The sequence below is a fragment of the Myotis yumanensis genome, unplaced genomic scaffold (assembly GCF_028538775.1).
Source record: "Myotis yumanensis isolate MYYU_CA2020_CCGP unplaced genomic scaffold, mMyoYum1.0.hap1 SCAF_23, whole genome shotgun sequence".
Taxonomy (NCBI): Eukaryota; Metazoa; Chordata; class Mammalia; order Chiroptera; family Vespertilionidae; genus Myotis; species Myotis yumanensis.
This window is the reverse complement of record NW_027223774.1, coordinates 3916079-3930495: the sequence shown is the minus strand read 5'-3', so window position 1 is coordinate 3930495 and position 14417 is coordinate 3916079. Positions and strand designations below refer to the sequence as shown.

General features: G+C 54.9%; 1 protein-coding gene across 1 annotated transcript in view; it reads right to left on the bottom strand.

The window, feature by feature from the left end:
• Window positions 1–7809: 7809 nt before the first annotated feature.
• LOC139000270 (leukocyte-associated immunoglobulin-like receptor 2) overlaps window positions 7810–14417 on the bottom strand; it is a 30523-nt gene continuing 23915 nt past the window's right edge. The window contains exons 3-4 of the mRNA XM_070402522.1: window positions 9169–9489; window positions 7810–7946 (exon numbers count right to left, since the gene is read on the bottom strand). Of these exons, the coding sequence (XP_070258623.1) occupies window positions 7810–7946; window positions 9169–9489 (458 nt within the window). The remainder of the gene's footprint in view (window positions 7947–9168; window positions 9490–14417) is intronic.

The following is a 14417-nucleotide window of genomic DNA, read 5'->3' as shown; positions in this document are numbered from 1 at the left end:
TGCCTGGGGCCTGCAGAGCTCAGATCAGCAGGGACACCCTCACCCTCTTCCTGTACAGCTCAGGGCAATGTCACCTGACAATGAGCTCAGAGGGGAATAAGAAAAGGAAATGTGATTCTTCTCCTGGGTGCATTTCTCTTTTTTTGTGGGTGGGCATTGGACTAGCCTTTTTTTTTGCAAACAGCATCTACCATGTCTTTCTGGGGAACAAGCCTGACTCATTGCTACTCCTCCTGCCTCAGACAGCATTCTCTTCCTCATTCTGGGGTCCTGCATGTAACATTTAGGGGACTTTTTTGGGAGGTCAGAGGTTTATTTTTTAAGAAAAAGATGTCCTTTATGTAAATATTCACCTCCCATCCCCTGCCTGTGTGCCCTGGACAATGGCATCTTATCTATAGGGTGTGTCCCCCAAATGTATACACACACTTTGGATAATTATGAAGGTGGCGTTGATTAAAACACGTCCTCTCGTTTTCAGGATTGAGCCATCCGCTGTTACAGTGTGGGTGCTCTTGGGGGCAGACCCTGTGTTTGTGTCCTTGTTGGGGTCAGAGGGGTTGCTGGTGGCCTGGTTCCTGGCTCGTGGGAGGAAACCAGTCCCTGTTCACGTTCAGGCCAGGTGACGACGTGAGGGGGCCGTGGTGTCAGGCCCTGCGGTGAAGACAAATGCTCGTCGCAGCCACGCCAGCGCTCTTGTCTGCTTCACAGACCAATAAATGCCACTGATAATGTTTCTTGTTTTAAATACGTTTTTATTGATTTCAGAGAGGAAGGGAGAGGGAGAGAGAGAGAGAAACATCCATGATGAGAGAGAATCATGGATTGGCTGCCTCCTGCACGCCCCACACTGGAGATCGAGCCCACAACCCAGGCATGTGCCCTTCACCGGAATCGAACCATAGCCTCCTAGTTCATAGGTCAATGCTCAACCACTGAGCCACACTGGCAGGGCCACTGATAATATTTCTGAAATACAGGGTGTCCCCCCAAAATGCATACACACTGTACCAGCTGATAGCTCCCTTTTGAAAATGAAATGTATTTTAGCCCTAGCCAGTTTGGCTCAGTGGATAGAGTGTTGGCCTGCAGACGGAAGGGCCCCGGGTTTGAGTCTAGTCAAGGGCTCATGCCTGGGTTTCGGGCTCGCTCCCCAGTTGGGGGCGTGCAGGAGGCAGCCGATCCATGATTCTCTCTCATCATTGATGTTTCTATCTTTCTCTCTCTCTCTCCCTTCCTCTCTGAAATCAATAAAAATATATTTTTAGAAAGAAATGCATTTTAATAAACACTGCCTTCATCATGATTCTAAGTGTGTGTATACATTTCTGGGGGACACCCTCTTCATAGAAGTAGTCATTTTCAGGAAAAGAGAAATGAAAGTTCCCCAAACAGACAGGAAACCACAAGAAAGAATGGACAGCGAAGCCGAGCAGCAGCCGGTGCCCGGGACCAGCAGCGGGTTGTTGACGGAGGTTCCCGCTCACAGGGACACAGAGCGGGGCCCCAGGTTCTCACAGGGAGGCGGGGGTTCGGGGCCTCGGGGAAGGTTGGAAGCTGTGGTGCCCCCCACTTGTGTTTGTGGGTGGGCGCTGGGCTAGCTCTGCTCACTGACACCCTCTCCATGGTCAGCCCTGAGTCACCTCCCCCGTGTGTGTGTGAGAAACAGACTGATTACCGCTTTTGTGTGACACGAGTGTGGGTCCCACAGGTGAGCAGAGACCAGCGCTCGCCATCCCCGCCTTGCCCAGCCCCGAGCAGGTGCTAGGTCTGAAAGGGTGGGTACCAAGGAGCGGGGGAGGCCGCAAGGATCCCCAACCCCATGCATGCTGTCAGCCTGACTCCCAGGTGAGTCCAGGAGAAGCCTACGGAAGGTCCGGTGTGCGAGGGAACAGCCTGCCAACAAGTGTGACTGGTGGACCCTGTCCACCTCTCAGTGACCTTTGCCCTCTGCTTTCAGAGGGCCCTTGATGGGGTGCTTCATTACCCCTGGATGCCCAGTGTGGTAAGCCAGTCAGAGTGATCACGTGATCTCAGTTCCATGTGGGATCTCATGGGCAAAATAGACAGACAGACAAAATAGGTCCAGAGACATGGCAGCAGGGGACAGACTGACAGATCTCGGAGGGAAGGGGTGGGCTAGGGGGAAGAGATTAACCCAAGAACTTACATGCACATATGTAACCCATGGACACAGACAACAGTGCAATGAAGGCCTGGGATAGGGGGGCAGGTGTGGGGTGGAGGGGGGGTCAATGGGGAGGAAAGGGGGGGATCTACAATACTTTCAATAATAAAGGGAAATTAAAAAAAATTTAATCCTCACCTGAGGATATTTTTTTCCATTGATTTCTGGAGTGGAAGGGAGGGAGGAGGGGGAGAGAGAGATGGGAGGGAGGGAGGAGGGGGGGAGAGCATGCGTGAGAGAGAAACGTCGATGTGAGAAAGACACATCGATTGGTTGCCTCCCGCACACGGTTGCCTCCTGCATGAGCCCTGACCGACCGGGGGCCGGGGATCAAACGAACAACCCAGGTACATGCCCTGGATCAGGAATCGAACCCGAGGCCCTTCAGTCCACAGACCGACGTTCTATCCACTGAGCCAGACCAGCTGGGGCATCATTGATGTGTCTATCTCTCTCTGTCTCCCTTTCTCTCTCTGAAGTCAATATAAACATATAAAATATTTTTTAAAGGAAAGATAAAATAACATTACGTGTGTGTTTACTTATTTCCACATGTTCCTCTTTCACTGTGAAAACCAGAAACCGACCAAAACAGTCACCTCCGGTTCATGGGCGCACAGGGTGAAGGGGACAGAATGGATTGTCCAATCGGAAAGTGCCATCCTAGGCTGTTTAGCTTCTGAAACATAAAGATAGTCTACAGAGCCCAAGACCCAGTTCCGTCAGAGATCATGGGAAAAGCAAAGCCTGACATGAATGTGAACAAATGAAAATGCAGACAAGCTTATATTCAATCACCACAGCTGCAGGGGAAAGGAGAAAGAAGAAAGAAAGAAAGAAAGAAAGAAAAGAAAGAAAGAAAGAAAGAAAGAAAGAAAGAAGAAGAGAGAGAGAGAGAGAGAGAGAGAGAGAAAGAAAGAAAGAAAGAAAGAAAGAAAGAAAGAAAGAAAGAAAGGAGGGAGGGAGGGAGGGAGGGAGGAAGGAAGGAAGGAAGGAAGGAAGGAAGGAAGGAAGGAAGGAAGGAAGGAAGGAAGGAAAGAAAAGAAAGAAAGAAAGAAAGAAAGAAAGAAAGAAAGAAAGAAAGAAGAAAGAAAGAAGGAAGGAAGGAAGGAAGGAAGAAAGGAAGGAAGGAAGGAAGGAAGGAAGGAAGGAAGGAAGGAAGGAAAGAAAGAAAGAAAGAAAGAAAGAAAGAAAGAAAGAAAGGAAGAAAGAAAGAAAGAAGAAAGAAAGAAGAAAGAAGAAAGAAAGAAAGAAAGAAAGAAAGAAAGAAAGAAAGAAAAGAAAAGAAAGAAAGAAAGAAAGAAAGAAAGAAAGAAAGAAAGAAAGAAAGAAAGAAAGAAAGAAAGAAGAAAGAAAGAAGGAAGGAAGGAAGGAAGGAAGGAAGAAAGGAAGGAAGGAAGGAAGGAAGGAAGGAAGGAAGGGAGGAAGGAAGGAAGGAAAGAAAGAAAGAAAGAAAGAAAGAAAGAAAGAAAGAAAGAAAGAAAAGAAGAGGCATCTATAGGAATTAGTTAGGAATTGGCTTTTCATATGAGAAATACAAGCACATCATAAATGACCCTGTGATGTTGCACTAGATGGGAGCTACCTGTGTGGACCGACACTGTGCATGCTCCCCGATACTAAGTGGTCCCCATGGAACAAAACCCCGGTAGCCCTGGGTTCGCCTACCCCCAGGCCTTGCTTCCTAAGTGTTAATCCCACTAAAAGGACCCCAAGAACTAGGAGACAAGGTGGTCCAGGGCAGGAGGGACACAGATAAGCGAGGAGAGGAGGTGGAGAGAGAAACATCGATTGGTTGCCTCCCACATGCGCCCCAAATCGAGGATGGAACCTGCAAACCAGGAACGTGCCCTTGATGGACTGAGGGTATGAAGGTACGAGCGGAGGGGCCCTGATAGGGGGACCTATAACTGATAGAGCGCCTGGATTAATCTGGAAAATAATCACAGTATTTTAAATCTTAGAAAACTTATACTTAGGTGAAGAGGGGGTTCAGTTTTTCTTAAGTTTCCTTTCCAAGGCCTGTGCGAAGCGATGGGGGAGGTGACTCAGCAGTGAATCCAGTCAGCAGACCCGATAAGCAGGGTCAGGCCGGCCCACCAGGAGTCAAAACATCATCTCAGCAACATCATGGCATCAACATCATCTCATCTACAGCATCGCATCGCCTGAGGACTAAGGACAATAGCTGACGTCTGCGGACCCCCAGGCCTGCACGTAGCTGCCTGCCGGTCCCAGCCCCACCCCAGCCCCTTCCCCTTTATAATCCTGCCCCTGCGCCTGCTGGGAGGCAGGACTTGGTGCTTGTAAGCGCCCTGTCTTCTTGGCGGGCGGGCCTCCTCCATGAAAGTCTATATGATGCAACCCTGCCTTCCTGATTGGACTCAGCGGTAGGCAGCCAGAGCCCACCGGGGGTTCCCTGTAACAACAATTCGGTGCGCGCAGGCCGGCGCTCTGACCACTGCGCACACCGGCCAGGACCCCCGGGCTCCCTGCAGCGGTTCTCAACCTGTGAGTCGCGACCCCTTTGGGGGTCCAACAACCCTTTCACAGGGGTCGCCTAAGACCATCGAAAAACACATATATAATTACATATCGTTTTTGTGATGAATCACTATGCTTTCATTATGTTCAATTTGTAACAATGAAATTGGGGGGTCACCACAACAGGAGGAACTGGATTAAAGGGTCGCGGCATTAGGAAGGTTGAGAACCACTGACTAGAAGCACGTGATGGGGCGCAGCCAGCCAGTGGGGACGTGTCAGCGAGCGCAGCGGGAAGCTGGAAGGACCTTCCCCCGTGGCCAAGCTGGGGAAGCTGCGCACCAGAGCTCACTGGGAGGGCGCCCCGGGCCCCGGGCTCCTGGCAGGGTGCGGGGACCGCACAGGGAGCCGGGTGCTGGAAGCGCCCCCCTCCTGGGGACTAACTTGGAGTCCGGCGCAGAGAGGAGGCAGCCCTGAGTAAGAGCGAAGGGAGCCTTCCCCTCGGTCTCCCGTCTGTGCGGATGACCGGGGAGGGCACAGGGGAGGGGACAGGGGAGGGGGCAGGGCAGGGGACAGGAGAGGGGATGGGGAAGGGCTAGGGGAGGGCACTGGGGAGGGCACAGGGGAGGGGACAGGAGAGGGGATGGGGAAGGGCTAGGGGCTGGGCACTGGGGAGGGAACAGGGGAGGGGGCAGGGGAAGGCCTAGGGGAGGAGCAATGGGAGAGGTAAGGGGGAGGGGCTAGGGGAGGGCACAGAGGAGGGGATGGGGAGAGAATAGGGGAGAGAGGCCACGGGGTGGGGACAGGGAGTCGCCCGCCTCCCCTGTCCTGCGGGAGGTGAGGTGAGCGAGGACTGGTACCGCCCAGCCACGAGGCTGCGTCCTGCAGACCCTGAGACCCACGCCCAGCCCGACTGGCTCCGGCTCTGGCGGTCAGTCTGTCGGTTGGGGTTTGGGGGAACTGTCAGGGGGAGGGGGTGGAGGTCAGAGGCCATAAGGAACGCACCGCCCCGGTTTGCAGAAGCTTGGGGGCGTCCTGGGACCTCCGTGTGTCCGCTGCCAGGCGCAGGAGACTCCCGGCTCCGCGGTGCCCGGATGGCACCAGCGTGTGGCTCACAGCAACACGGTGCTGGGCTCCGAAGTCCCAACTGGCCCTGGCCGGTGTGGCTCAGAGGATAGAGCGTCGGCCTGCGGACTGAAGGGTCCGGGGTTCGATTCCTGGCCAGGGCACATGCCCGGGTTGTGGGCTCGATCCCCAGTGGGAGGCGTGCAGGAGGCAGCCGATCCCTGATTCTCCCTCATCATCAATGTTTCTATCTCTCTCTCCCTTTCCCTTCCTCCTGAAATCAATAAAAAAAAATATTTTTTAAAAATATATTTTATTGATTTTTTTACAGAGAGGAAGGGAGAGGGATAGAGAGTTAGAAACATCGATCAGCTGCCTCCTGCACACTCCCTACTGGGGATGTGCCTGCAACCAAGGTACATGCCCTTGACCAGAATCGAACCCGGGACTCTTCAGTCCCCAGGCCGATGCTCTATCCAGTGAGCCAAACCGGCCAGAGCTAAAAAAGTATTTTTAAAAAGAAGAAGAGGAAGAACTCCGTACCTGGCCTCGCAGCGCTGACATCAGGCTGCGTCCCTTCCTAGCCTCCGGGGCAGAACCCGTTCTGCGTCTGTCCCTTCCTGCGTCTCCGGGCGCCACTGGGGGGCGTCCTCCCCCCTCCACGTCGGAGGGGCTGGCGCTGACCTGGGCGTTGGGGGTCGTGCAGGTGGACTGGAGGCACAGGGAGAGAAGCCCCGCCTTCATTTCCCTCCCCCCGAATGCGCACCCGAGTAGGTGAGTGGGTGGTGGGACCGCGGGGCCTCATCCTGTGTTGAACTTTGAGGAACAGCGGCTGCACCATTTGGCATCCCCGCCGAGGGGCCCAAGGGCTCCCCAACACTCCTCATCCTCCTAATCCTTTAAAATATTTTTAAAATTTATTTCAGAGAGAAGGGAGCAAGGAGAGAGATAGAAACATCAATGATGACAGATAAACATTGACCGGCTGCCTCCTGCACACCCCCTACTGGGGATCGAGTCCCCAGTCCTGGCCTGTGCCCTTGACCAGGAATCAAACCCTGACCTCCTGGTTCATAGGTCGACGCTCAACCACTGAGACACGCCGGCGGGTCTTCCTTTCCTTTTATTTTAAAGATTATTTTAAAATTTATGTTTTCCATGACAACTGCCATACAATATATTATGTCAAGTGCGCAGCACAGGGATTAGACATGCATATGCCTTACGGAGTGATTCCCCCACTAGTTTCCTACCATTTCGATGCAAAAACCTATTTTTTTAAACAGCGACCACTATGATGAGTGTGTGGTGGCACCGCCAGAGGTTTTGGGGTTGCGTGTCCTTCCCTGGACTTTGCGGTGCAGCTGGAGGTAGACCTAGGAGGCAGACCCAGGAGGCAGGGGAGTGGGGTGCGCGGGGCCCAGAGCGGGTGCAGGCCTACAGGTGACAGGTGTGGCTGAGACCAAGGGCCTGGAGCAGCACACGTTCCTTTTCCTTCCCGGTTCCCAGAAAGCAGCTGGGAAGGGGAGCTCCAGGAGGCGAAATGGGGGTGGGGGGGGGAGGCAGGAGATCCCACCGTGTGTGGGGGGGGTGGGGGGGGGGGAGCTCAGACCTGGGAGAGAACCCAGACGCTGAGATCACCAGAGAGAGGGGAGTGAACGCTGATAAAATGGCCTGAGCCCAGCACCTGCAACCTCTGAAAAGGGCGGGGGGGGGGGGGGGGGGGGGGCAGGGGGCGCAATGAGCTGCAGGGACCTGGGGCCTGTGCAGCACCTGCCGAGAAGGGAGACTCAGGAAGGAGGAGGCTGGCGTGAGCCAGGTGAGGGTCAGACCTGGAGCCAGCCCAACCCTGGAGACCTGAGACAGTTCACAGAGGAGAGACCTGGTCACCATTGAGAATCCCGCACTATCAAGGGGGAAGAGGGAGTACAGTCCTGAAGGGCAGTCTCCTGGGGGGATGGGGGGGAAAAGGGCAGGCACTGGTGTCCTGGGCTCCAGCGTGAGTCTCGGGCCCTCAGGGAGGTCCGTGCTGGGGCCCTGGGGACCCCTCTCCCTGGGGAGATCCCTTGTGTTTATGCCTGTGGTCCCTGTGGGGACCTGCGCTGGCTGAGCCCAGCTTCCACCAGAATTGCCACCAGGATCAGCAAGACCACGCCCGCCAGGCCCATGCGAAAGCTGTTTTCCACCTTGTAATCCCGGGAGGCGGGGCCTGGAAGCAGAGGGCAGAGATCACTGACAGGTGGACACAACCCGGCCAGATCGTGACCTCTGAGGCAGGAGCCCCCTGCTCACGTGAGCCCGAGGAGGGGACGCCCCAGGCTGAGGTCCCCCCTCCCTAGCCCAGAATCTGGATGGGGGAGCGGAGGGCTCCAGGGGCTCCTGTGAAGGTGGTGGGGTACGTAAGCACAGAGCCCAACTTCCTCTCTGTCTGACCCACTCATCTGGTCCTTCCGCTCCCACAGCGCCCTCACCTGGCCTCTTTCTCTGCTCCTCACAGTAGAGAGGACCCACGAACACGCCCTAGAAAGGGCACAGGGAGGCAGAGGACACCGGGTGATACCCTCTCTGCTTACAATTGTCTGCAGGGCCGGCCACCCCTCAGAACGTCCCACCACCCTCCATACATTAGCACAGGGCAGCTGGTCCTGGCCCATGGACACACAGGGTGGGAGCCCCCTGACCTGGCCACAGGGTCACAGGGCCTGGACTCTGAGCTCACCTCACCCAGCCACTGTGCCACCCACAGTCCCCCAGGGCAGGGAGGGTCACAGGGTCAGGATCAACTGGGTGGACACCTCCAGGCCTGGTGGATGGGGTCACCACAGGGCTTGTGCTCCCACCCATGGATGTCTGAGTCACAGCAGGATGAAGAGAGAGAAGACACTCGGTTTTCAAGGAATGATTTTCCCTCCCTCCCTCATTTCCTCCCTCGCTCCCTCCCTTTCTCTCCATGTCCTTGCTGGACCCTGACTCCAGTTCATCTTAGGGTCTGACCACAGCCGGCCAGGGGCAGCCTCACCCTAAAAATGCCCAAAGCACCGCTCAACCCTGGTCAGGGACCCCATGGAGCATGGGACTAGCGCATGGAGGGTGGACCCCAGCTGACACATTGCCTGGGCCCACAGAGCCTGGCCAGGGGAAAGGGCAGGGCACTGCCATCCTGAGGGGAAGGACTTCGGGCCCTTTGAAGGGGTCTGTCCCCACCTGGTGGCTGGAAGCTCAGGCCCCACCCAGCCCAGCAGGACAGCTCTGTGTCCCCTTGATTCAGGGCTCGGGGTCCAGGGCACCGTGGTGTCCAGATGGGACCAGACTCCAGGGCCCTGAGCCAGGGGTGAAGGCAGAGGGCCATGTGTGCAGAGGGAGGAGAGCCCCAGGGCTGGGGGTGAGCAGGAGGGCAGGGAGCCCCAGGTCAGACACTGTCTGGGACCAACCTGAGGGCGGAGTGGAGACGTCCTCTTCTGTCACCTTCAGCTCTAGGGGCTCACTGTACTCAGACCAGAAATACACTTGTTCATAGAGGCAGCGGTAATTCCCGGCAGTGTCTTCAGTCACCGCGAAGATGTGGAATCTGGCCTCTGTTGCCTGCGAAACATCTTGAGACACACTTTTCTGATCATGATATGCATCTCTTCCATCCTTCTCCAGGATGAAGTACTTAGCCCAAGCTGGGCCCCGGCACACAAAGGTCACAGGCCGTCCCCGGGGGACCACAGGGCCTGGCTCCACCCTGAGGGAGGGTATGGGCAGGGCCCCTGGGAGGAAGCAGAGCAGGATCTCAGGCTCCATCATGAGGGAACCTCCAACCTCACACCTCCCGGGTTTTGAGAGTACAGCTCAGTGGAGCTTAGCAAACTCACAGAGCTGTGCCACCCTCACCACAGCCCAATTCTACACCATGTGCACCACCCCTTCCCCAAGAAACCACCCATCTACCCCCTCCAGGAACTGAGATCTCATCTCTCCAATGACTTCTCCACGTGACACAAGTTCTGGTGACATAGTGGGCTTTCTCAGGAGGACATGGGAGGTGTCAGAGTATCTGGTTCCCCAGGCACGTCTCCCTCCCCACAGCCACTCTTTAGGGGGGCAGACAGGGCTTAGAGGGAGGCAGAGGGTGAGGATGAGCATGTCACTCATGGGGACAGGGACGCTGGAGTCTGAGATGGTGGCCTGGACAGAACTGCAGGTGGTTGGGGGAGACTGTGGGGTCTAATAAGGCTTCAGTGCCCCAAGGGAAGTCTAGTGGGGGTGGGGGTGGACACCAGCCTAGACCTGCTCACAGGACCCCAGAACCCTGGGCACATCCTCTGAGCAGCACTCACTCAGCTTCCCTCTGCATTTCCCACCTTCCTCTCAGTCCATTCCCACCTCCTTGTTATTGAGGCTCCTGAAACCCCAAGTGTCTAAACTGGGTTGGGCAGGGGAAGAGAGGGCTCTAGCCCTGAAACAGGAAGAAGGCATCCCAGTTACTCAATCCCTGATGGAGGCAGAGCTGGCCGAGCCCCAGCACTCATTCCCTCCTTCCTTCAGCCACAGCTCAGCTCCCATCTCTCCCTTTACAGACGCCTCCTTGTGCCATTGGCTCCACAAATAGGAGAAACACAGGAGGGTCCCTGCCTTCTTGGGGGAAGGGTAGAGGGAGCACAGGGTGAGGGGGAGTGTGCAAAACACAGCCACGTGCTGTGATACTCGCCCAGGCTGGGAGAGGACTCTAAGGAAAATCAACATTTTGCCTGAACATGTAACTTCTGTGAAAAACGAAATAAAAAAAAGGCAAACTCACCCTCCTGCATGTGGATCACCTGGCCCAGGCAGAGCCCTGCAAGGGAAGCCCCAGTGAGACAGGTGCCCTCCTGCTCTCGCGTTCACCTTAAATGGGGTCAAGAACTGCATCTCCCACCATCTCCAACCCCCCTGGTCAGCACAGCTCTCATGGGGTAGCTCCCTCCCCTACAGCAGGTTCCAGACAGGTTCGCAGGTGGCCTCCCAGGCAGAGCACCCCATGGCCATGTCTGTGTCTGACTTGTACTCCTCCCAGTGTCTAGAACAGCCCGGGTCCCTCCCCTGGAGCTGGGGCTCAGGTGACACAAAGGAAGCAGGGCCAGCAGGTTGAGTGGGCTCCCAGGGACTGGGCGGAGGTGGTGCCTGGGTGCCCCGACAATTCTGCCCCTCTCCCTTGTGGCACTACTCCCTGCATTCTGACTCACCCAGGCCCAGGAGGGTGGTGGGATGGGGGTACATGAGCAACAGCCTCTCAACCGCTTCTCTGCCCTTGTGCCCGGTGAGGCAAGCCCAGGCCCTGTCGGTCAGGAAGTGTGCAGGGGCCAGGTCAGGGGCTCATTTCCGTGGTCTGTCAGGAAGGGAGTGTGACTGTACCCAGACCCTTGTTCCCCTATTTGGGGAACCACTAGAACCTGAGAGGCCGTGGTTTTCTGGAGGCATTGCTAGTGAGATGTTTCCTAATCAGGGAGAGGCCGTCCCCAGATGAAAGCCACACAGAAGAATTTCATCAGAGACAGACACAGACGACAGAAGGATGGATGGATGACACATAGATACTCAGACACATAGATATACAGTAACACAGATACACAAAGGGATATTGACATAGGTAGATCCATAGATGCATAGATGGATCAAGATAGTCACATAGACACTTAGAGACATTGATACATAGACAGATACTAACATACATAGATATATAGATGCTTAAACACATAGAGTTGAATTGATACTTAGTTACATAGATGGATACACAGAGACATAGATATTTAGACACCTAGTTACACAGATAGATAGATACATAGATAATTAGATGCCTAATTACAAAGATAGATATATAGATACAATGATAGATACTGAGATACATAGAAAGGTAGACAGACAATACAGGCAGGGAAACTTAATGGCTTGTTATCTGGTCCTCACAGGCTGACTGTCCCCAAACACACATTTCCTTATACGTTGCTCCATTTCTCACCTGCAAAGGGGAAGCCATAAAACTCTTCTGACACCTCCATGTTATTCCTGGGAGAACACAGAGCTGAGGGGGACACTAAAAGGAGTCAGCCTGCCCCCTAGTGCTCTGCAGGGCAGGCGGCACCCAGCTCAGTCTCGATGCTCATGTCTCTGGGCCCCTAGGGACCCTGTTGTGCCACATCAGCATGGCTAAGGGTGAACCTGAGGAGGGGCGGTGAAGGGTTGAAGAAAAGGCAGACAAGAGAATACAGCTGGGACTCAGTGGATCTCTCATGCCTGGATGAGGACACAAAAGACCCAGCCTGCAAGCTGATGCTTTATTTTATAGTCTGATTAAAACAAGGGTAGATTAACATGTATACAAGTGTTCTTGTTTTGGCAACACTTGCTGCACCTCATACAGCCCATTAGCTACTTGAGAAGGAATTAGGGAGTGCTACAAGGTCAGGCTTAATTATGCTAAGAGAGCTCTGCCCTCCAGGCTGGGACTTGATTGTGGCCCTGCCACAGGTCAGCCCAAAGCTTGACCCTAGAGCCGCTCCCTACATCTCCCCCTTTTTTGTTTTTAAGCTACTACAATAAACATAAATTTGAACATAACTCTGGCTATTAAAAAAATAACAAAATAATGCCAGTGAAACACAGCAATAAGAGAAATCAAACTACAGACATATTAACATTTTCAGCTACAAAATGAAAGTTATCTACTCAGAATCCTCAGATTTGGAGGAGCAAGAATTTGCAGAAAACTGGCAGCTCACCAAAGCTAGTCAGCACCTTGGTCCCTTGCTTAGCCTTCATTTTCTTCTCCCACATCACTATCATTGGGGCAATGCTCAGTCTTTTGACTGAAGGGGCAAGGAGCTTCTCTGGGTCCGATGTACCTCCTCTAGCTGCTGGTGCTGCTTCTCCATCTCCTTGATGAGAAGGCCCCACAGCTGATGCAGGTTAGCTATCCTCTGGGGGATGGTCTCGGCATTCAGGCTTCTGCTGTCAATGACGATGCTCTGGCTCCCCTTGAAGATGCAAATGCCATCGATGCAAAGATGTTATCAATGCAAGGCTGGTGCTGTCAGATTTCCTTTTGGAGGGTCTGATTGTTATTTATATTCCTAAGATTTGGAAGGTCTTAACTTCCCATGTTTGACACCAAGCTTCTACTAAACTTTGCTCCTTTCCTTAATTTTTGATTTCTGCCTCTGAGCCCTCGGGGAGGTCCCTGCTGGGGCCCTGGGGCCCCCTATAGCTGGTGGGCTCCCTTGTCTTTATTCCTGTGGTCCCTGTGGGGACCTGCGCTGGCTGAGCCCAGCTTCCACCAGAATGGCCACCAGGATCAGCAAGACCACGCCTGCCAGGCCCAAGCGAATGCTGTTTTCCACCTTGTAATCCTGGAAGGAGGCAGGGCCTGGAAGCAGAGGGCAGGAGTCACTGAGAGGTGGACATGACCCCACAAGATTATGAGCTATGAGGAGGAGCCAAATGCGCAGGTGAGCCCAAGGAGGGGACGTCCCAAACTGAGGTGTCGAGGACACCCGGGTGGGGAAGCGGAGGTCTCCATTGAAAGGGGTGAGGGCAGTACTGAGCCCAGGTTCCACTCCTCTGTGCCACTCACCTGGCCCTTCACCACCCACAGCACCCACACCTGGCCTCTTTCTCTGCACCTCACAGTATAGAGGACATGCTCCAGAATGGGCACAGGGAGACGAGGATACAGGGGTGGCACCCTCTCTGCTTCCACTTGTCAAAGGGGCTGGTCACCCCTCAGAATGTCCCACCACCCTCCCTACATTAGCACAGGGCAGCTGGTCCTGGTCCATGGACACACAAGGTGGGAGCCCTCTGACTTGGCTACAGGGTCACAGGGCCTGGAGTCTGAGCTCACCTCACCCGGCCACTGTGCCACCCACAGTCCCCCAAGGCAGGGAGGGTCACAGGGTCAGGATCAGCTAGTGGACACCACAGGCCTCATGGATGGGGGCCACCACAGGGCATGCGCTCCCACCCATGGATGTCTGAGTCACAGCAGGATGTAGAGAGAGGAGAGAGAAGTCACTCAGTTTTAAAGGAAGGATTTTCCCTTCTCCCCTCCTTCCCTCCTTCCCTTCCTCTCCATGTCCTTGCTGGACCCTGACTCCACTTCATCTCAGGGTCTGACCACATGCCAGGGGCAGCCTCATCCAAAAATGCCCCAAAGCACGGCTCAACCCTGGTCAGGGACCCCAAGAACTGTGGGACATTCCCATGGAGGGTGGAACCCAGGAGACACATTGCCTGGGCCCCACACAGCCTGGCCAGGGTTAAGGGCAGGGCACCACCATCCTAAGGGGAAGGACTTGTGGCTCCTTGGAAGAGTTCTGTCCCCACCTGGTGGCTGGAAGCTCAGGCCCCACCCAGCCCAGCAGGACAGCTCTGTGTTTCCTCTGATGCGGGACTCAGGGTCCAGGCCATCTTGGTGTCCACATGGGACCTGACTCCAGGGCCCTGAGCTAGGGATGAAGGCCCAGGGCCACGTGTGCAGAGGGAGGGGAGCCCCAGGCCTGGGGGTGAGCAGGAAGGCAGGGAGCCCAAGGTCAGAGAGGGGGCTGGGACAGAGAGCAGGACCCTGGGACCCACCTGAGAATGGTGTCAAGACGTCCTCCTCTGTCACCTTCAGCTCCAGGGGCTCACTGCACTCAGACCAGCCATACACAAGTTCATAGCA